General features: G+C 44.3%; 4 protein-coding genes across 4 annotated transcripts; 3 read left to right on the top strand and 1 right to left on the bottom strand.

Moving 5' to 3' along the window:
- Positions 1-2,641: 2,641 nt before the first annotated feature.
- On the bottom strand, positions 2,642-4,016 carry LOC117847393 (uncharacterized). Its single transcript, XM_034728599.2, has 2 exons — positions 3,536-4,016; positions 2,642-3,448 (listed from the first exon to the last, which is right to left on the bottom strand). Exons 1-2 carry the CDS (start codon positions 3,903-3,905, stop codon positions 3,138-3,140), a joined length of 681 nt encoding a protein of 226 aa, XP_034584490.1. The 5' UTR covers positions 3,906-4,016; the 3' UTR covers positions 2,642-3,137.
- Positions 4,017-9,377: 5,361 nt separating this feature from the next.
- LOC117850289 (UPF0014 membrane protein STAR2) lies at positions 9,378-11,383 on the top strand. The gene is made up of 3 exons (XM_034732117.2): positions 9,378-9,791; positions 10,297-10,542; positions 10,852-11,383. The coding sequence occupies exons 1-3, from the start codon at positions 9,531-9,533 to the stop codon at positions 11,164-11,166; spliced, it is 822 nt and encodes a 273-aa protein (XP_034588008.1). The 5' UTR covers positions 9,378-9,530; the 3' UTR covers positions 11,167-11,383.
- A 115-nt stretch (positions 11,384-11,498) lies between these two features.
- Positions 11,499-12,172, top strand: LOC117848131 (UPF0014 membrane protein STAR2-like). The gene has a single exon (XM_034729459.2). The coding sequence runs from the start codon at positions 11,703-11,705 to the stop codon at positions 11,982-11,984; it is 282 nt and encodes a 93-aa protein (XP_034585350.2). The 5' UTR covers positions 11,499-11,702; the 3' UTR covers positions 11,985-12,172.
- LOC140222081 (UPF0014 membrane protein STAR2-like) lies at positions 12,139-12,622 on the top strand. The gene is made up of 2 exons (XM_072292263.1): positions 12,139-12,150; positions 12,308-12,622. Exons 1-2 carry the CDS (start codon positions 12,139-12,141, stop codon positions 12,620-12,622), a joined length of 327 nt encoding a protein of 108 aa, XP_072148364.1.
- The last annotated feature ends 8,398 nt before the right edge of the window (positions 12,623-21,020 follow it).

The following is a 21,020-nucleotide window of genomic DNA, read 5'->3' as shown; positions in this document are numbered from 1 at the left end:
ACGAGCGACGGCGGCGCCATTGGCGTCGTGCCCTCCTTGAAGGTGTCGTCTCTAGATACTCATCTCGGTTTGTGGCATTGCTAGTCCATTGGTCATGGGCGACCGCAGCTGGTGGCGGCAATTCCGTCGCGTGGTAAGCTGGACGGGTGTTGTTGAGGCCACATGGAGGCGATCGCAGTTATGGTGGCGGCCAGGGGTTGTCACATAGTCGCAGTCTTGGCTACTTGCAGCGGACCGTGGCGGCTGGCGTGGGACTGCGTCGGAGGATGGCGCTTGCGGCTACGGCATCGTGGGACAACTAGGCTTGCAGCGAACCATGGCGGGTTGCTCAGCTTGGCTGGGCTACCCGGTGCGGTATATCGTCGGAAGACGGCGCAAGCGACTTCTCTGGCTTGCTGACATGGTGGCGGAGACTTTTGCGTGGGTGAAGTAACGAGGTGAAGTTGACCTGTGGTGGCGGCTGCTTGGCTGATCGATGGAGATCTTGTGGAGCGGGGCAACATTGCTCACCACTCTGATGGCGAGAAAAGAAACGGATCTGTGACGTGGAGTACTGTGGCGAGCGTGGCAAGGCCCTCGTGCGCGGTGTTTCTTTGAGGTGACGAGAGCGAGGTGGAGTCTAATGGCGGATGTGGCGAGGCCCCCACGCATTGTGTTATCGTGGTGGCGACTGCGAGGCAGCCTGCGAAAGGTCCGAATTTGGTGGTATCACTCTGTCAGGTGGAGTGTGGTGCTGCAACGGCACTACAATGGAGGGTCCCGCATGGCGGTGACCCTCTCGGTGTGGTGCAGTCTGCTTCTATCGGTTCCCTGTCGATGCAGGGCCACGCCTAGAGGTTTCGGCGAATACATGAGCGTGAATGTTGGTGGATGCCGCCATGGTGAGTGGAGTGGTGAGGCCGCGTTGACGTCCCAATCCATCTAGTCTGGTGTGGCGGTTTGGAGTTGAGTGGTTACCCGCGTTGATGTCCCAATCCAACCGGGCGAGTCTGTTTTGTTTTTCTTTTCATTTCCTTTTCTTGCCTGTGGCCTCCCAGGGCTGTAGTATTTTTCTGCTATATCAATGAAACACGCACTATCTTGTGCGGTTCGTTAAAAAAAAATACTTGACTTGATGTCAGAAATCCCTGCTGCTTGAAATGAAGAGAATGATGAGTGGTCAGAAGTACGGCGATTGCAGACAAGGTAAACTTTGCATTATTAATCATCAGTGCTTGAAAAGAAAAGAAAAACAGGTGACGACGGGTGCTGCTGCACTGAAAGGAAAGCTGCACGCATTTAATCAGGTTGCCTGAATACTTATTTAGCTACTTTGGGTATTTTCTTACTGTTTAAAAGTCTAGATCTAAAGCCTCTACTCTTTCCCCTTGTATGAGAACAGAACAAAGTGACCAAGTTGCTGGTTACATGAGAGATCCAAGCCGAATGATTAACAGGATGCACTTGACCAAATCTGCTGTTAGTGTATTCGGAGAGGTATTTTTGATGCATAGCATAAAGGACCACCGATCATATTTGCGCACCTTGTTAACTATTAGCATGTTACTTTTGCCATTTACATTTCAGGATGCTGGAGAACCTGGAGCAGCTGAGGTTTGAGAATTTTACTCATTCTCTTGAAATTCATTCAAATCTACCTGCGTCTCCTTGAAACTACTGAAATTTTACAGTTTGTAGTTCATTTCTTCCTTTGAGATGACACATAAACTTTGATATCAGAATGTTTTTGTTTATCCAGTTAGACGATATATATGTGGATTGCATTTGCTGGCCTCATTTCTCCTTCTTGCTGTAACTTATTAGGGGCACATAGTAGAAGGTGATCCTGAACTTATTGATGATTCTGAGTTTTATCATCAACTTCTCAAAGAGTTTCTTGAGTCATGTGATAGAGGAGCATCAGGTTAGTTCATTTTCAGCTATTGGGCTTATTGTTATTTATATCTACACGCATTGGCCTGCCCAGGCAAAAGACATTAAATTCTCAGATACTTACTGCTGGCAGAAAGAGTCTCTGTCAGCTCTGGTTATCTAGCAGATTAGTCTTAAATTTCTGTTGCAATTTGAATTTGTTTTGTTGTTTATATCTATATCAATGCACACACCAAAATTTGGTTCATCTGGCAAAAGATACATGTTTTTGATTCTTCTATGGTAATTTCATTCAAGTTTTTTTTAACATGTTACTGTTCCAATATTTGTAAGAAATGTATATGTTTCTACTATCACCTTAAACACCTGCCAAATTCCTTTCCATGCATGCAGAGTCGGCTTTTTATGCTCTACAGAAGCAGCAGGTGAAATAGAGAAAGCTTGTTGATCGCGGTGCTTCAAAGAGCAGAAAGATAAGGTGAAAGAATATTCGCATGCATGATGTTGCTATATTGAGACTATGAATCCAACATTTTCAGGGTCTCGTCAGTCTTATGCGCCGACAAGCAAATGTGAGTTTAGCCTGCCATTTAAATTACCTGTATTTGGGCCTAGCGAGTGGCATGGGCTTGCAGCCTGGTGTGTTGACGTGATGGTTGGCCCACAGTTATTTTTTTTTTCGACGAATAATATAGTACATTGAGAAATATATTTATAAGCACTCCACCGTAACAGTCCGCATCATTTCATCACAAGGGAAAAGAGGATCTTGAGGTAAACACATCACTAGTGTGCGTATGCATAGTATACCAACACAAGGTTACTCAGTTCTGTGCTTATTAGCAAACCATGTGGTCATTAGGGGCACAAACCTCCTCTAGGGTGGTACACAAACATACTATACACGATCATCTCCCTGCTAAGCAGCTACTCCCTCCGTCCCAAATTATAGGTCGTTTTAACTTTATTAGATTCATAGACTTTGTTATGCACTTAGATATACCCTATGTCTAGATACATAATAATATCTATGTATCTAGAAAAGTCAAAACGACCTATAATTTGGAACGGAGGGAGTAGAAAATACCCATATCACAAAAGGCAGAGGCTTTAATTTCCTAACATGATCGATGGAGGCAGTCCTGAAAGCGAAGCAAGCCTCCTGCGTCAGAGGATCCATCGTAACGGATCGGAAGTTTATTTACGGATAGTATTTATACTATAAGGCGATATGGCCCTTCCATCAGGGTGAGAGCTTGGAGCTCTCATGTGTCCAGGACCGTGACGGGGGACTTGGCAGAGAACTTGCCTTGCGCAGCATGCTTGTTGTTGAACTTGCCGTCGTGGCGAGCATAGTGCTTGAACTTGCCCTGGTGTTCGTGCGTGAACTTGCCAGCATGGTGGCCATAGCCATGGCCGTAACCACCACCGTACTGATCCCCACCATGCCCGTGGTGCTTGCGGAAGCGGTGGTACGCGCCGTAAACTCCAGCCCCGGCGGCGGCGGCGGCTCCGGCTCCGGCTGCTAGCCACCCCGCGTGCCCTCCGTAGCCGTGCCGGCCCCAGTGACCTCCTCCTGGCATGGCATCAAGGACTAAGTCCGTTTAGCCTCTCTGGATCGATCACATCGCCATAGCACAACTGATGAACGAGAACAGCTTACCTTGGTGTGGCGCATAGCCGCCGCCGTGGTAGTCATCCCAGCCCGGCTGAGGAGGAGGAGGGTATCCATGATAAGGCTCTTGTGGAGGGGGGTAATCGGAAGGCGGGTAGTAGTAGCCGCCGCCGCCGCCGCCCCAGCCCGGCTGAGGCGGCTGAGGGTACCCATACACCGGCGGCGGCTTGTTGCGAGGTGGGTATGCCGGCGGAGGAGGGCGGTATGGGTATGCGGCGGCGGTGTACGTTGAGTATTCGGAGTAGTGCGCCACCGGTTGGTGGTGATGGGCTTCTTCATGCTTGTTGCCCTGCTGGGCAGGAGGTGGGCCGTTGTAGGTGTGCCCAATGTGATGGAAGTTGAAATCCCTATCAGGCATCTCTGGCCAATCGAGAGACGATCGTGCTAGTGGCTTTCTTTCGAGGGAGAAGGTGGAGGTAGCTGCATGCAGTTGCTGATCTTGTGTGCGCGCGCTGCCATGGAGGACGGACTAGCTCAAGCTATATATAGGCGATCGAGGAGCGAGGCCGGGAACGAACGGGTCCGGGCAATCCAACGTGACTGCCTTGTGGGCCCCCCATGCAGCGGCTCATCAGGTACGTAGTTCGAGAGGATGGTATGGATAGGCTTCGATTTGTGCTAGGGACTCAGACGACAAGTGTAAAGAATTCACCTTGCATGCAGGGGATGGATAGGATATGAACTTACTCCATTTGTTCATATCAACACACAAGCTGGGCACATCTTTGATTTACAAAGTCAAAGTTTGTATGCATGTTTCGCATACTATACAAGTTGCAGTACATTATGGTGTTTAAGACTTCTTATTAGCTAAAGGGGTCAGTGGTCAGGATCTCTTTCCCTCTCCATGCATCTCGCACCAAACATTATATACACAAGAAGATAAAAGCGCAAGAACATATATGTTCTAAAAATTAGTATGTCCACGTACTCTATGTATGATCACATACTCAATTAACGTATATATGGTTTAGTATCATCACATACTACGTGTACATATTTTTTGTTCGATCAGATTCATCGTATATCATGAGATATGAGATATGGAAGGAGAACCGCTGCTCTGTTTCTGTATCACGTTTGTGATCTTTTTTTCTCGAAATACAACACATATATGTTTGCACGCTGAACCCCCTACATATATATGAACACAGCACTGTGGCGCTGGGATGTAGGTTGATCGATGTCCTCACGGCCTCGGATAAGTGTTATGATTATTTCACCTGCAATAATTAATGGATGGATAGACTAGAATATATTCCACGACAATGAATAGAGCACCAAGACCTGCACCGGAAACGGAAGAATCACGTCGACCATGAAAATAAACCACGCATCATTCCCAAGAAGCAAAGCCAAACGGAAATTCATACACTTCCTTAACAAAATCTCGGTCATTTTACTTTAATCCCAGATCTAAATTTCATGATCCGTGGAGCTAATTGGGACTAAAGAGTCCCCACAGGTGAATTCAAAGGATAGCATCCCCTACTTAATTGGATGGGTTGTGTAGGTGAGATGGTAAGAAAGTTACGCGTGAGGTAAGATGTTGCTGGTTCGAAACTCACGCACCGCGCACGCGCATATTTCACATGAAAAATTATGTGACTTGCGATGTTGCGCGTGGGGAGCCTCTGGGAATTTAGAATATTTTTTTAGGGTGGAAACCCTTGGTATTACCAACCGATGAAAGACTCGGGACTAAAGAGGATCTTTATCCTGGTTGGATTTTCGAAACCTATGCGTCTCTCCAACCGGGACTAATACTCAATTTTCTATCAGTGATATACGCCAACTTCACAATCCGGCTAATTGAGAACTTGTGACTCGAGTCATCACTGAGACACAATGTTAAACCAGAAATATGTTGAGGGGCCTACCAAACAGAAACATGAAAAGCTAACAGTAACAAAATAAAGCAAATACTCCACCTGATGCTCAATCGAAACATGCATGAAGCCAAGTGTTACCAACTTTGTTCACCAACACAATGCGTACTTTGGTTTTAAAATGTCAAAGTTCGTATGCATGCTTTTTTTTATAAGTGGGTAACATTTCTAGTATAGTTTTTTTTAGCGAATATTTCTAGTATAGTTGGTTAACTAGCTCTTAGTAAACCCACCATACCTAAACTACACCGGCGCCACAAACAGGACAGATGCGATTGGTTGATAACGAAGTTGCAGCTGCCACAGCTTCTACAGTTCATTTTCTCACCGAACTTGAGGCGCCGAGGCCTAACGCTGCATTTTTGCAACGCCGCAAACGAGGCGTGGCGGGTTAAGATTGGCCACCAAACACGCCCTAGGTCATTGTTGGCAATCGCCAAGGCTACTGGACAAGTAAAATAATTATACCAAGAAAAATGTTGATCAATCCACTAAAGATGCTAGTGGGTACTACTAATACTATAGACCACTTATAAAAGGACTAAATTAAAAAGGCGGGAAACTCTTGTAGCGTTGAGCCTCCGCAAAGATTAACCCCTTCCTGGATTCGATTTGCAAACGTGTAGATATGATACACGTGAGGAGGCATCACTCCTCAAGGCAACAAGTGACATATACCATTCGGCTAACGTGTCCGTGGGATCCAAATTTTCTTTTAAAAGAAATGTATATAATCCCCGTGAATAAGCATGGCTACTCAAGGCAACAAGTAAAAATATTCGGATTAAATAATATCGTTGCGCAGCTGGAGTCGATACTATCCGGATTCGATACAAGTGTCCATCTAACCCAAGTATCATGTGGGGTCATAAGATAAAATAACGGAATTCTTCATTACGCACTCAACCATTCACTATTACAGTCTTGGCTCGTACTCCCTCCGTCCTACAACTATTACAGTCTTGGCTCGTACTCCCTCCGTCCTACAGGACGGAGGGAGTATAGCTGTATGCAGAGATATGCAAAACAAAGTGCCAACAAATAGTAGTAAATAGTAATTAGTAGCAAGCACCTCACATTCATTCTCAGCATACATTTGCACGTACATATTAATTATCTTACGTAGTTCACACATGACATAGTCTGGAAATGTTTGTTGTGGAAAAAGAGGTTTCTCATATCGACAGGAAATGCTTACAGGTAGCAGGAGATGCATCACGGTGTTGCTTCTTTTTTCTTAGTGGGTTCCCTTGTCGGATTGCAACCGAATGATACCGTTATGGTTCTTCCTATCTAGCTGCTGTGGTCAAGTCTTGCTGGGTCGCTGGGGTTAGATATTTCCCCCCTTTGCAAGATCTGTTAGCGAAGCAATCGTTCCTGTGGAAGGAATATTTCTAGTCATGTGAAACGTGTATCTATCCGAAATAATTGGCAAAGTCATTGTATTGGATTGCCACGTGAGAAAATAAATCTATCTTCAAGAAGCATGGGTTAGATCAAATTTGCCTGCCATTAAAATGATGCAAAAAAAGATAAATTTTGATCTCATTCAGTGCTATTGCATCTAAGATTTGTATTTTTATCTTTAAAATGGTCAAATTTCAACTTGAGACTTGCCTGTGTATCGAATATGCCTACACCTATATATGCAAATTTCTTTTAAAAAACTGTTTGGTATGTTTTTTTACTTAATATTGTAAGGAAATTTAATGATCTTTCGTTTAGCAATCCAATATTCAAAGCACAACACCAGCACCCATCGACTCACAGACTTTTTATTTTGCGATATCAGTACTCAGTGTTAGCGTCGACGCACAAGAGAAATTTAATTTTTTTACGGCCGCATCTATCCGCACACTGGTGGAGTTTGGTTTAGTGGACCGTAATGTAACTGCAAAAGAGTTCAGATTACAACGGGGTCACTGGTGGAGCTAATTATCATTGCATCTTTTGTTTGGTGCTAACGGCATTAGATGCCTGAAAAGATAATAAGCACGATCGGCCAACAAAATATAGTCCGTACCGAACACAAATCTCATCATATAATGAAATAAAGATATCATCTTTCTCCTCTGCCGCTGGAGAAGAATATGACTATGTGATTATGCTTGACCTTGACCTGAGTGTCTGGACCCACAAAATGAGTCTGGATCCGTCTCCCTGTCCCACCTCAACTCCTATATGAAGAACGGAAACACGCATACTCTACCTTTATGAATCTTTTCAAGAGAAAGAGTTGTTTGATCTTGAGGTTGATGAAGTCACCACAGAAGATGACTCATTTTCGCCGAGCACATTGAAAGAATAATTAGCATCGTACCGAGTTGGAGACTCGAACCCGAATAGGTAGTTTTTATCCGAAAGAACCTAAGCATTATTTCCTAAATAATTGACAATTTTTGTTTTACTATTCAAACATCAACTATCAATATTTGTTCGAATATTTAGTTTAGTGACAAAAGTATCACTAGATTATTTTATCAAAAAGGTACTTCAAGCATAATACTTGTTCGAATATTTAGTTTAAGCATAATATTTGTTCAAGTATTTAGTTTAGTGACAAAAGTATCACTAGCTAGATTCTTTTATCAAAAAAGTACTTTAAACATGTCATTCATTCCCATCTATTTGTCCAAATATATACTTAGAGAAAAGATGAATAGTGGTAGTCCATGCACGGCCCCTTCTTTTCTAAACCATATTCTCCATATATGTAGTTTGTTGCACTGTACATTGATTTTCATTTTTCATGTTCCTTACCAATTTATTGCTATGTTTTTCTCTGCATACTCGTTTCTATTTTCGGTGAACCCAAGATTATTTTAGCCCCGTGCAATTACTGGCAATACCCCAAGTGGTTTTTTGGGCAAACTTCCACAAGTTTAAAGCTTTGGCCACCAAATGAATGCTGCAACAAGATAATTAAGACAAATTGTTGTACGAAGTCAACAAGTGATGCGGTACTAGTCGCAGTAAATGTTTGGTTAGCATGTAACCATAATAATGAATTAAATTTCAATATTTGTGCAAACGTTGGATGAAGAAAATTAGCATAACACTGCTATGCATTGGGTCCATGTGTCGATTTCTAAAAAACCTGTACCCTGTTTTAGGTGGGCCTATGGAACAAGCAACGGGTCATATAACGAGTTTTTTTATTTTTTATTTTATTATTTTGCAAAAATATATGGCCTAAAAAAATTGCAAATTTATACCGCCGTTTGAAACAGCGGAAGCAAACTGGCGGTACACTTTCAAAAAATCATAACTAATTCATATAAACTCGGATGGAGATAAACTTTATATAAAAATTGTAGACCTTGATGAGATATACAATTTTTAGTTCAAATTTTTTTCCTTTGGTATCATCTTAGTTCAAATAATCACACAAGTTTTAGATCTAAAATTTAAATTTTAGATATGAAACTGGGCAACACACATTTAAAAAATCATAACTAATTCATATGAACTCGGATAGAGATAACTTTTATATAAAAATTGTAGCTCTCGATGATATTTACAACTTTGTAGTTCCAACTATTTTCATTTGGTGTCATCTTTGTACTCAAATAATCAACACAAAGTTGTAGATCAAATGAAAAAAAATTGAACTACAAAGTTGTAGATCTCGTTAGGATGTACAATTTTTATATAAAGTTTATTTCCATCTGAGTTCATATGAATTAGTTATAATTTTAGTTTAGCTCCATTCAAATTCATATGAATTAGTTATGATTTTTTGAAAGTGCGGTTCAACTGCCGGTAGCCTGCAACAATACACACCTGCAACAATACCTCTTCTGCCCTTTCAAACGACGATATAGGTATAGATTTGCAATTTTTTTATTAGGCTATATATTTTTTTCAAAATACTAAAATAAAAAATAAAAAAATAAAAAATCTCATATAACGAGCCTGCTAGGCTCTCTTCTTTTCAATTCAAAGTCCACTAGCCACCCGGCCCATTCCCTGAAAGGTCGCACACTCCGCACAAAAACATTTCTGCTGTGGAACTTCAGGCGAGCTACTAATTTCACTGGCGTTGACCAAAGGCATCGCGGCGATCGGAACCCTCCCGTTGTAGCTGACGACCGATGGAGCAGGCGACGGCGTTGCTGGAGCAGGTGCCGGGGTTCTGGCGTGACTTCCTCCTGGGCATGCTCAAGCCGGTGGCCGCCACCGCCGTGGTCGCCGTGGCCGTGGCGCTCAGCTTCTCGCAGCGCCTGGGGCTCGAGCGCGAGATGCTCTTCGCCGTCGCGCGCGTCTTCCTTCAGCTCTCCGTCGTCGGCTTCGTCCTCCAGTTCATCTTCTCCCAGGAGAACGCGCTCTGGATCCTCCTCGCATATCTCTTCATGGTAACCAACTCATCCGTTGCTGACATCGCTGTTACTGATCAATTTCCTCCAGTTTGATCCCAATCGAAGAAAATTATCCCATCGTCTGAATAATTCAGGACATCAGCAAGCTCACCAATTTATCCACGCTACAATCTCAACGATGGGTCGCTCTCACAGTCTCACTCACCATAATTTCTGCATTTGGTTTCAATTCAAATGCATTTTTTTTGCGAGTCCTCCAGCTGAGTTGGTTAGAGTGCTCCAGTAGCACCTCTCAGATCTTGGGTTCGACTCTCCGTAGGAGCGAAATTTCATGCTGAGGGTAAAAAAATCCCCTATCTACAGGTGGGGTGGGGTAGGGGTTCAGAAATTTTCTCAATTTACGTGAGAAAACCTTCTTCTTAATACAATACTCCGGACGGCTTGCCCTCATTTTCAAGCTGATTGGCACGTGGAACCGCTCGAATGTCCATAGCCCTGCGCTCAACGTGCCTGACAGCACCTCGATCGACACGTCGTGCAGGTGACGGTCGCCGGCTACACGGCGGGACAGCGCGCGAAGCGCGTTCCCCGCAGCAAGTACATCGCCTGGGTGTCCATCCTGGTCGGGACGGCCTTCCCCATGCTCGTACTCTTGGTGCTCAAGGTCTTCCCTTTCACCCCGCGGTACATCATTCCGCTCGCCGGCATGATGATCGGCGACGCCATGACCGTCACTGGGGTCACCATGAAGAAGCTCCGGGAGGACGTTGAGATTCAGAGGAACATGGTCAGTAAGCTCTCCAATCCCACACCCTCCCATTGCTTGTCAGTTCTTATTCCAGTGTTGTGTATCAGAAAGAAAATGTTCAAGAAAATAAAAAGTCAGCTGCAGTTACATCACAATACGAGGACCATCTCCGCTCGGCTCACAAAATATCACAATGCACACGTAGTATAACACAGTCAAGAGACACGTGGTCCTAGAAAAAATGCAGACTCTGAGCAAAATCATCATGGTCATCATCTGCATGGCAGCTAGAGTACTCCAAAGATTCATCATTTAATTAGCTTATTTTTCATTCTGTTGCGTCCGCAGGTGGAGGCTGCGCTTGCTCTGGGCGCGACGCCGCGGCAGGCGACGCTGCAGCAGGTGAGGAGGTCGCTGGGGATCGCTCTGTCCCCCGTCATCGACGCCATCAAGACGGTCGGCCTCATCACTCTCCCTGGTACCATGACGGGGCTCATCTTGGGCGGCGCGTCGCCGCTGGAGGCAATCCAGCTGCAGATCGTTGTGACCAACATGCTCATGGCCGCCAACACCGTCAGCAGCATCGTCTCCTCCTACCTCTGCTGGACCTCCTTCTTCACCAAGGAATTCCAGCTTAAAGACGAGGTCTTTGCTGAAAAGTGACTCGGGAATTGTAGTGACATGAGGTTCATTGCCAATTGACGATGATTCGCTGCGCGCAATTGTAGTGATGTGATGAAGCCTATGTTTGTTCTCTGATGAATTCCCTCCTGTTTGGGTCAAGATCGGCTTTCATGATCACGTCCATTTTTTTATGAAACATGTTCACGTCCATTACGAGATTTTGGAAGCAATAATCTGAAAAGTGCTCCTCGCGGAACCTGTCAGCGTATTACTTTTGCAAGATTGCATCTATTATTTGAAGCAATTTATCAGGAAATAATCTCCAAAAATGTTTAATTGGCGGCAGGAATACGCGGACGCAAACACGCCTCCATGCACTCCCTGAAAATTGAAAAGAATTCGGACGCGCCATACAAAAACATTTCTGCAGCTCCCTGCCTCCCTCGCCTCCTCTGCTGGAATAACGGCATGCGAGCTGCTAACTTCATCGGCGTTGACTAAGGAATTGGCGGCGATCGGCGGCGCATGTCTGATCGGAACCCTCCACGGCGGTAGGCCGGTAGCTGACGACCGAGATGGAGCACGCGTCGGCGTTGCTGGAGCAGGTGCCGCGGCCGGCGGACCTGGGCGCGCCGGGGTTCTGGCGGGACTTCCTCGTGGGCATGCTAAAGCCGGTGGCCGCCACCGCCGTGGTCGCCATGGCCGTGGCGCTCAGCTTCGTGCAGCGCCTGGGGCTCGAGCGCGAGATGCTCGTCCCCGTCGCGCGCGGCTTCCTCACCATCGTCGGCTTCGTCCTCCACTTCATCTTCACCCAGAAGAACGCGCTCTGGATCCTCCTCCCAACTTTTGCTGCCTAATTATTTTTCCTTGTTTAATTTTTCTTCCAACACTATCAAGAAGAAAATGTTCAAGAAAGATAAAAGTCAGCAGCTGTTACATCATAAACAATTCTGATTAGCTCACAACACACAGTGCACTTAGTATATACAATACAACACAGTCGCATGATACATGCTAGGACTTGTGAGTCTTAGAAAAACATATAGCAGACTGTGTGTAACCGTCCGTCATTGTCTTACACTAGCCATTTGACGTCAGAAACTTTGCAATTTTCTTGGCAACTAGAGTACTCCAAATCAGAGATTCATCACCAGCTTCTGTTCATATTGTTGCTCTGCAGGTGGAGACCGCCCTGGCTCTGGGCGCGACCCCGCGGGAGGCGACGTTGCAGCAGGTGAAGAGGTCGCTGGTGATCGCGTTGTCTCCGGTGATCGACAACGCCAAGACGGTAGGGCTGATCGCGCTGCCGGGAGCCATGACGGGGCTCATCATGGCCGGTGCATCGCCGCTCGAGGCCATCCAGCTGCAGATCGTCGTGAAGAACATGGTCATGGCCGCGACCACCGTCAGCAGCATCGTCTCCTCCTACCTCTGCTGGACCGCCTTCTTCACCAAGGCGTTCCAGCTTAAAGACGAAGTCTTTGCTGACAAGTGAATGTGAAGCATGGCCTGGTACTAATGGGCGTGCCTACACTTCCGTGTGAGAAGGAAGGAAGGAAAAAAATATTGTAAAAGTGGTTAGTTTCTGACGTGATGCAGCTTAAATTATGATCCTCTGAAACGGGCGTAGCCAGGATCGAGCAGTGGTAAAATTTTCAAAATTTGGTTAAATTAAAAAAATTTCAGTGGAAAAATGCAAGACATAGGGGCCTCGCCCCTGCCCTTCTCCCTCCGCCACTGAAATATGTTCTGTTTAGTAATGGCAGTCAGACATATTTGGATCCAAAATCTATGGGTTTTAGACCCGATGGGTGCGAGGGTGGGTCTATTTTCTGTGGCGGAACCGTCCAACTTAAGCTGGTTTAAGTGCGCTAATCACCGTCGGAACAGCAATTATCCGAAACGCACCTAAAACAGCATAAGTCCGGTAGTCCGTCGAGTGTCTCTAGGACTCCTCGAAAGATCCACGACGTGTCTCATAGCCATACATCAGGATAGTATCCGCGATGGGATAATATCAACAAACATTACATTTTTACATACATATAGAAGGTACGAGTTATTACAGAACATAGATGGAAGCAAACTTAGCAGTGCAGGGTTAGACAGAGTTCTAAGATTTAAACATAAACAGTTCAGGAGGAGATGAGCATTTAAAACTTCTTTTCTAAGGGTATTGTGAGACTCATAACAATACCCTAGAGCTTCGGGGTTTCCTCCTCTGTAGACTCCTGCGGAGCTTCTGAAAAGATAGCCACAAGGGAAAACCCTGAGTACGGGGTACTCAGCAAGTCTTACCCGACTAACCAATATAATAGTTTTCTTGGGATGTATATGATAGATTTTGGTGTACTGGGCTGATGCAACTTTTGCCGAAAAGCTTACTATAAGTGATGCCTTAGTTTTATCTTTTATTTTGGTTAAGTCATTACCTAACCATTCTAAATGATGAGCAGAAAGTAAAAGCAACCATAGATACTAAGTCATACATCAAATATTAACAGGAGGATATATATATTGCATGAATTGATACTACGATGCTCAACAGTGATCAAGTGCATTCATAACCGAGAATTGCGGCGATCCGGATCAATTTACATCCTGCAGGAGAGTACCCTGATCACCAGTTTTATACGACTGTCCAGGTCGTACATAACAACCTCTCGATTAGCAAAATCAATGATTAGGAATACGACTACCCGGACCCAGGGATGCACCCCCACATGGGACCCCACGTCTAGCCCGATCACCATGTGAGTTTCAGGCTACACCCCTGCCAATCTCCAGCACGTCAAGCGCGGGTACGAAGTATTACTGATCATAGAGTCTACTAACCTACTGGGCTTTACTGGTCCCATACCTAGTAAGTGATCAGATGCTTATCACTTGATCAAAGGTTAAGACAACGAATCGGGCCTTAACCAAAATAATCTAGCAGACAAAACTACATCTCTAGCTTCTGTCCGCTTTCAACTTTCCAAGTTATTTCCATAAGCAACATGTATGACTCAAAAGTTTTCCTTAAGGTTGGTAAACTAAGTATGTAAGCAAGTAAGCAATTCTAGACTTGGGTATTTTTCTAAGGTTTGAACAAGTGGCAAAGATGTCCTTAAAACAAGGCATGATCATACACAAGAATAGGTTTCAAGCAACTCCTAGACTTAGTGCATACATATATCAAATAACCGATAATTGGACACATGAAATAATGACTCCAAAATAGATAGGTATAAATGCACCGGGGCTTGCCTTGTTCGCTTAAAAAGTTAGTATTCTCCGACGGGTTGGCTTCACAGGGGACTAATTCAAAAACTTCTTCGAACTCCGAAGGTCCTTCTGAGAATTCCAAATAATCTCCTTCTGGTGCTTCGGGATCTATAGCACAACACATGCAGGGGTTAGGAATGCAAAATTTTGAATAAAAGACTATACAACTTCCCTTCATGATAAAGTTGCAAGCCAACAAGGACTATACAATTTATCATGATAAAGTTGCAAGTCCACACACAAAAAACCCTAAAAGACTAGCCCTCAATTTTATTTTCTTATTTAACCCTCCTTAAGGCTTTTTCTTTTATCTTTAGAAAAAGTTATAATTAATTTCTAACTTGAAAACCTAATTTCCTATGAGTTAAGAATAATTTGTGATTAAGAAAATGTTATATTTTATTTTATACATTTTATAAATGTTAAGTAATTATTTAATTACCTTAAAAGGAAGGCATTAAATAAATACCCAAATTTTTTTATTATTTTCCTAGGGTGTAAAAATTTTAATGCATAAAGGGAAATAAAACAAGCCTAACAAAATTGGTTTCACTAATTTTGGACACTCCTAGAAATTTCTGTGATTTAAATGGTGTAAATCGGATTTAAACTAATTACTCTCTAAAGGAAATCTAATTTTCCTGAAAAACACCCGGAAAAAACTTTTCTCACTCAGCTCGACGCTACCCTCTCTCACGCGCACTGGGCCCAACGGCGCGGACCCACCTATTCACTGCTCCACTTACCCGCCGGCCATTTCTCCCCTTGACGGGCCCCGTGGGCCGTTTTCTTTTTCTTTCCCCTTCTCCGGCCCGACACCGGCCCAACGGCCTTCTTCCTTTTTTTTTCCTCTTTCCTTCACGGGCGCGGCCTGCTTCCACTGGGCCTCCGGCCCCTTTCTCTTTTACGGCCGACCGCGTGCGCGCTACTGGGCCTCAAGGCCGCGGCCCAACAGACGGCCGCGCCCCGGCCTCTTTCTCCTTTCCTCCTTTCTCTCTTTGACGCGCGGGCCTGAGCATCCAGGTGCTTCTTCCTCCTCCCGCCAAAACGCGCGCGACAGGGGGCAGCGCGACTCGCCGGCCGGCGCCCCACCGGCGGCGAAGCTAGGTCAGGACAGCATCCCTATGCCTTCACGCACCCGCTCGCGGCAACAGCTCCTCGGGAGATGGCCGGAGCCATTCCCTCCACGGCGGCGGGCGGCGACACCCTCGGCCGGTCGCGTCTACTCACGACGACGGCACAAACTACTCGAACAACTACTCTCACACCATCCTAGGACCCTAAGGACTCGCCTACGACTATTTAAGAAGGAAGGGGAACAGCGCAAGGTAGTGCTCACCGTGAGCGGGAGGCGCGGCGACGGCGGACAGAAGCGGCGGCGGTTTGAGGTGTGCCGGCGGAGAAGCTGGGCAACAAGTTGCTAGGGTTGCTGGTGGGGTGTGGTCGGAGGTGTGGACGGAAGGAATCGACGGGAGGTGCGGTGTGGCGGTGGAATTTTGCTTGGCGGCGGCAACGGGGACAGAGGCGCTGGCGGCGGTAAAAAGGAACGGCGGGGAAACGGCGGCCCGGGAGCGGTAAATATACGAACTGTTTACCGCGCGCATGGGCGACACCGTGGCCTACTCATAGGCTGGCGTGGTGAGGAGGTGGCCTAGCGGGTTGCACTGCGAGCGACCGAGAGCGGCGGCGGCGACACGTCCTGCTGCTCTGTCACCGCTCCTCTTTCCTTCTTCTGACGCCCGTGACTTCAGAGCTAAATTGCGGTCGATCTTCAATCCAACGGTCCCCAAGTGTCTTAACAGAAGTTGGAGATAAACTTGAATCCTTCACTTTTTGTTTTGGCTCTGACCCGAGATAAGCATCAAATACAGCTAAATTTTGAATTGTTTCTCGTGTTCTTCTGAATTTTACTGAAATCGATATTCAGCTCGTCAGTTAACTGACAGTGTCATTTGCTTCACTTTGGAGCTGAGTTTAGTGATCCAATTCCTCTCCTTTCAGTCCAACTTCTTCCCAAATGTGTTCTACAACATCCCAAGGTTCCATTTTGCTCATGAACAGGTACACCTTTTGATCTACATCTCTCTGAAATCAATTCCAAAGTCGGCCATTCACTGTCATTTTCAGACTTAGTTGTTTCAGTGATGCTGTTTACAGTGACAAGATGCCGACTTTAGGCCTTTATTTGAAATAGCTCCCTCTGCTATTCTTGATCAACAACACCCAAATCTTGTAGTCCAAAGTCCATACTTTCATATGGTGTAGTTGTTCTTATTCACTTACTTGAAAAATTTCTCAGAATTCAATTTCCAAAATGGACTCTGAGGCTATTTTTCTGAATTCCTATTTTCGGACAGTGAACAGTAAACTCAATTTTCCTTTTTCTTCCTTTGATTTCTCTGAGATATTTAGCACCATTTCTGTTCCAAATTCTTGATCCTTAAGTTCTAGTCACTCCTACACTTGTATTCTATATTTTTGCCGAATTTTTCTGAATTTCAAATTCAAAATTCAAATTTCGGCCAAATTTGACCCGAATTTGATTTTTGGCCAATTTCTTTCCCTTTTCTTCTCGAATTGCTTCCAATTCTTCAAAGTCACTTGAATGACTTAAATGGCAGCTGTTACAGCCTCTCCCCCTTAACAGAATCTCGTCCCGAGATTCCCGGGGTTAAACCCTCGGTTTTGAGAATGGAAAGGAAACTGCGTCAGGTCAATTATTCTTTCTTTTTCTGTATAAGGATAGTGGGGTGGTGGCTTTTGTTCATCTGTTCCTGACGGTTCCAAATAATTCTGGATATTTAGACTCTAGGTCCTCAGCCTGTTCCCAAGTAGCTTCATCCGGAGTATGATTTTTCCATTGTACCTTGTAAAACGTGATACTCCGAGTTCGGGTATCTCGTGTCTTTTGATCCAGAATTTTAATGGGTCTTTCTTCATAGGTTAGATCGGGCTCGAGCTCAATCTCTGGATCTTCTAAAATTTCTTCTGGAACTCTTAAGCACTTTTTAAGCTGGGATACATGAAATACGTCATGTATAGAAGTAAGTTGGTCTGGCAATGACAGCTTATATGCCACTGGACCTTTTCGTTCCAGAATTTCATAAGGACCAATATATCTTGGGGCTAACTTACCCTTTACTCCAAATCGTTGTACTCCTTTCATTGGAGATACCTTCAAGTACACAAAATCTCCGGTATGAAATTCCAAGGGCCGTCTTCTTTTGTCCGAATAACTCTTTTATCAGGACTAGGCTACTTCCAAATGTTTGCGAATCTTCTGGACCTTCTCCTCGGTTTCCATAACCAGGTCTGATCCAAAATGTGTCCTTTCTCCTACTCCTGACCAATTTAAAGGAGTTCGGCATCTTTGACCATACAGGGCTTCGAAAGGTGCCATTTTAATACTAGCTTGATAGCTATTATTATAGGAGAACTCGGCTAGGGGCAAACATTCGTCCCATAGCTTAGAGAAGGTAAGGACACATGCTCTTAACATGTCTTCCAAGATTTGATTGACCCTTTCTGTCTGTCCTCCAGTTTGGGGATGATAAGCAGAACTTCTAATTAGGGTAGTACCCATGTCCTTTTGCAATCGTTCCCAGAATCTGGAAACAAACTGGGAACCTCGATCCGAGATAATGGTTTTTGGAATTCCGTGTAAGGATATGATCCGGGCTATATAGAGCTTGGCATATGTCGACGCCGGATAAGTAGTCTTGACTGGAATAAAGTGAGCTGACTTAGTAAGGCGGTCGACAATAACCCAGATGGAATCATACCCCTTTGAAGTGGTAGGCAATCCAACTATAAAATCCATGGAAATATCTTCCCATTTCCAGACAGGGATTTCTGAAGGTTGTAATAAACCTGCCGACTTTTGTAGTATGGGCTTAATTCTTTGACAAGTATCACATTTAGCTACATATCTTGCAATTTCAGGTTTCATCTTGGCCCACCAAAACCTTTGCTTTAAATCTTGGTACATTTTATTGCTTCCGGGATGAATAGCAAACTTAGACAGATGTGCTTCTTCTAAGATTAATCTCCTTAGGTCCTCATCTTTAGGAACTACTATCCTTTTCTTGAAGTACAGTCCTCCATCTTCTTCTTGATTAAATTCGGGGATCTTCCCTTCGGCTTTTTGCTGATAAAGTATCTTAATCCATGGATCTTCTCTTTGGGCTGTCATAATCTTTTCCTTTAGGGTATTTTGGATCATAATATTCTGAAGGGTGCCTTGTCTCACTATTTCCAAACTCAAGTCTTCCATTTCCTCACACAAGGTCTTAAGATTAAACTGGACGGTAGTGCAGTGGCATTGGGCCTTTCTGCTCAAGGCGTCGGCCACTACATTAGCTTTACCAGGATGATAATGGATTTCTAACTTATAGTCTTTAGTCAGTTCTAGCCACCGTCTTTGCCTCATGTTCAAGTCCATCTGAGTAAAGATATACTTCAAGCTCTTGTGGTCAGTAAAGATACGACATTCACCGCCCAAAAGATAGTGTCGCCATATCTTTAATGCATGCACTACGGCAGCAAGTTCTAAATCATGGGTAGGGTAATGCTCTTCATGACGCTTCAGTTGGCGAGAAGCATAAGCAATAACTCTGCCTTCTTGCATAAGAACACACCCTATGCCTGTCCCTGAGGCATCACAATATACATCAAAGGGTTTTTCTATGTCAGGTTGAGCTAGCACTGGGGTTGTAGTCAACAATTTCTTTAAGACTTGAAATGATTCTTCACACTCAGGTTTCCATTCAAATTTCACTTCCTTCTTTAATAATTCGGTGATTGGTTTAGAAATCTTTGAGAAGTTGGGGATGAACCTACGGTAATAGCCGGCCATTCCCAAGAAACTTCTTACTTCATGAACAGAGGTTGGTGATTTCCAATCCAGTATATCCTTGACCTTTCCGGGATCTACTTCGATCCCTTTTTCGGATAGTATGTTCCCAAGGAATGGAACCTTCTTTAACCAAAATTCACACTTACTGAACTTGGCATACAACTGGTGTTCCCGGAGTCTATTTAGAACAATGCGCAAGTGTTGCGCATGTTCCTCTTCATTTTTAGAAAAGACAAGGATATCGTCTATAAAGACGACCACAAATTTATCTAACTCTGGCATGAATACTGAGTTCATAAGGTACATAAAATGCGCTGGGGCATTTGTTAGTCCGAAAGACTTACATCAAAGGGTTTTTCTATGTCAGGGTTTTTCAATATACATCACAATATACATCATTTGCTTCACTTTGGAGCTGAGTTTAGTGATCCAATTCCTCTCCTTTCAGTCCAACTTCTTCCCAAATGTGTTCTACAACATCCCAAGGTTCCATTTTGCTCATGAACAGGTACACCTTTTGATCTACATCTCTCTGAAATCAATTCCAAAGTCAGCCATTCACTGTCATTTTCAGACTTAGTTGTTTCAGTGATGCTGTTTACAGTGACAAGATGCCGACTTTAGGCCTTTATTTGAAATAGCTCCCTCTGCTATTCTTGATCAACAACACCCAAATCTTGTAGTCCAAAGTTCATACTTTCATATGGTGTAGTTGTTCTTATTCACTTACTTGAAAAATTTCTCAGAATTCAATTTCCAAAATGGACTCTGAGGCTATTTTTCTGAATTCCTATTTTCGGACAGTGAACAGTAAACTCAATTTTCCTTTTTCTTCCTTTGATTTCTCTGAGATATTTAGCACCATTTCTGTTCCAAATTCTTGATCCTTAAGTTCTAGTCACTCCTACACTTGTATTCTATATTTTTGCCGAATTTTTCTGAATTTCAAATTCAAAATTCAAATTTCGGCCAAATTTGACCCGAATTTGATTTTTGGCCAATTTCTTTCCCTTTTCTTCTCGAATTGCTTCCAATTCTTCAAAGTTACTTGAATGACTTAAATGGCAGCTGTTACATTTTCCTTCTGCGGATTTGTGAGTTCGGGGACCCGAAACTGGCCGGGGCGGGGGTAGGTTTCTAATCCCCCCGCGCGGGTGACTCACGGGGCCCCGAATTACATTCTAGCCCAAAAATTAGACGTAGCCCAGCCCAACAAGCAATTGGAAACCCTAGATATATAACTCTCCCAACCCTATCCTCTTCCACACACTCCACCGTCTGGCACTCGGCCTCGCCCGCGACTCCGCAAGTGACACGCGGGTTTCGGGGGCGGGTGCACATTGTCACCCGAAACGAGGTTCGGGTTCGGGGTGGGTTTTATTCTCGGGTTTCGGGAGCGGGTTTGCAGAAGCTCCACCTGACCCAACCCGCTTCGTTGCCATCCCTAGTTCTGTTCTACTTTTTTTAAGACTAGTTTACATGTTCATATCCGTTACCAACTTTTTCATCATAAAAAAATTGTTCCCTAAATTCTAAATTGTGTCCATAGGTATAATATTGCTAATATGCAAATTTATTAAGTTATACTCGTTCATTTTAGTTTTATCATATGTCAAACTTATCTAACTTAGACTAAGCATATACAAATATATTAACATTTAAAATACGTCGATACCAAATAAATGTAACGAAGAGTATCTTGGCCCCTTTAGTGGGTTTTGATGAATTAATGATGCAAGTTTAAGTGTCTAATGAAGTTTCAAGTGCATAA

Source organism: Setaria viridis, chromosome 3 (genome assembly GCF_005286985.2).
Source record: "Setaria viridis chromosome 3, Setaria_viridis_v4.0, whole genome shotgun sequence".
NCBI classification, from domain to species: domain Eukaryota; kingdom Viridiplantae; phylum Streptophyta; class Magnoliopsida; order Poales; family Poaceae; genus Setaria; species Setaria viridis.
The sequence above is the reverse complement of the archived record's forward strand: the minus strand, read 5'-3'. Positions and strand labels throughout refer to the sequence as shown.

Coding starts and splice junctions, on each gene's coding strand:
- LOC117848131 (XM_034729459.2), top strand. CDS start 11,703: ATGGAGCACGCGTCGGCGTTGCTGGAGCAGGTGCCGCGGCCGGCGGAC.
- LOC117847393 (XM_034728599.2), bottom strand. CDS start 3,905: ATGCCTGATAGGGATTTCAACTTCCATCACATTGGGCACACCTACAAC. Junction 3,449..3,535: donor CGGCTATGCGCCACACCAAG/GTAAGCTGTTCT, acceptor ATGCCATGCCAG/GAGGAGGTCACTGGGGCCGG.
- LOC117850289 (XM_034732117.2), top strand. CDS start 9,531: ATGGAGCAGGCGACGGCGTTGCTGGAGCAGGTGCCGGGGTTCTGGCGT. Junction 9,792..10,296: donor TCCTCGCATATCTCTTCATG/GTAACCAACTCA, acceptor CACGTCGTGCAG/GTGACGGTCGCCGGCTACAC. Junction 10,543..10,851: donor TTGAGATTCAGAGGAACATG/GTCAGTAAGCTC, acceptor TTGCGTCCGCAG/GTGGAGGCTGCGCTTGCTCT.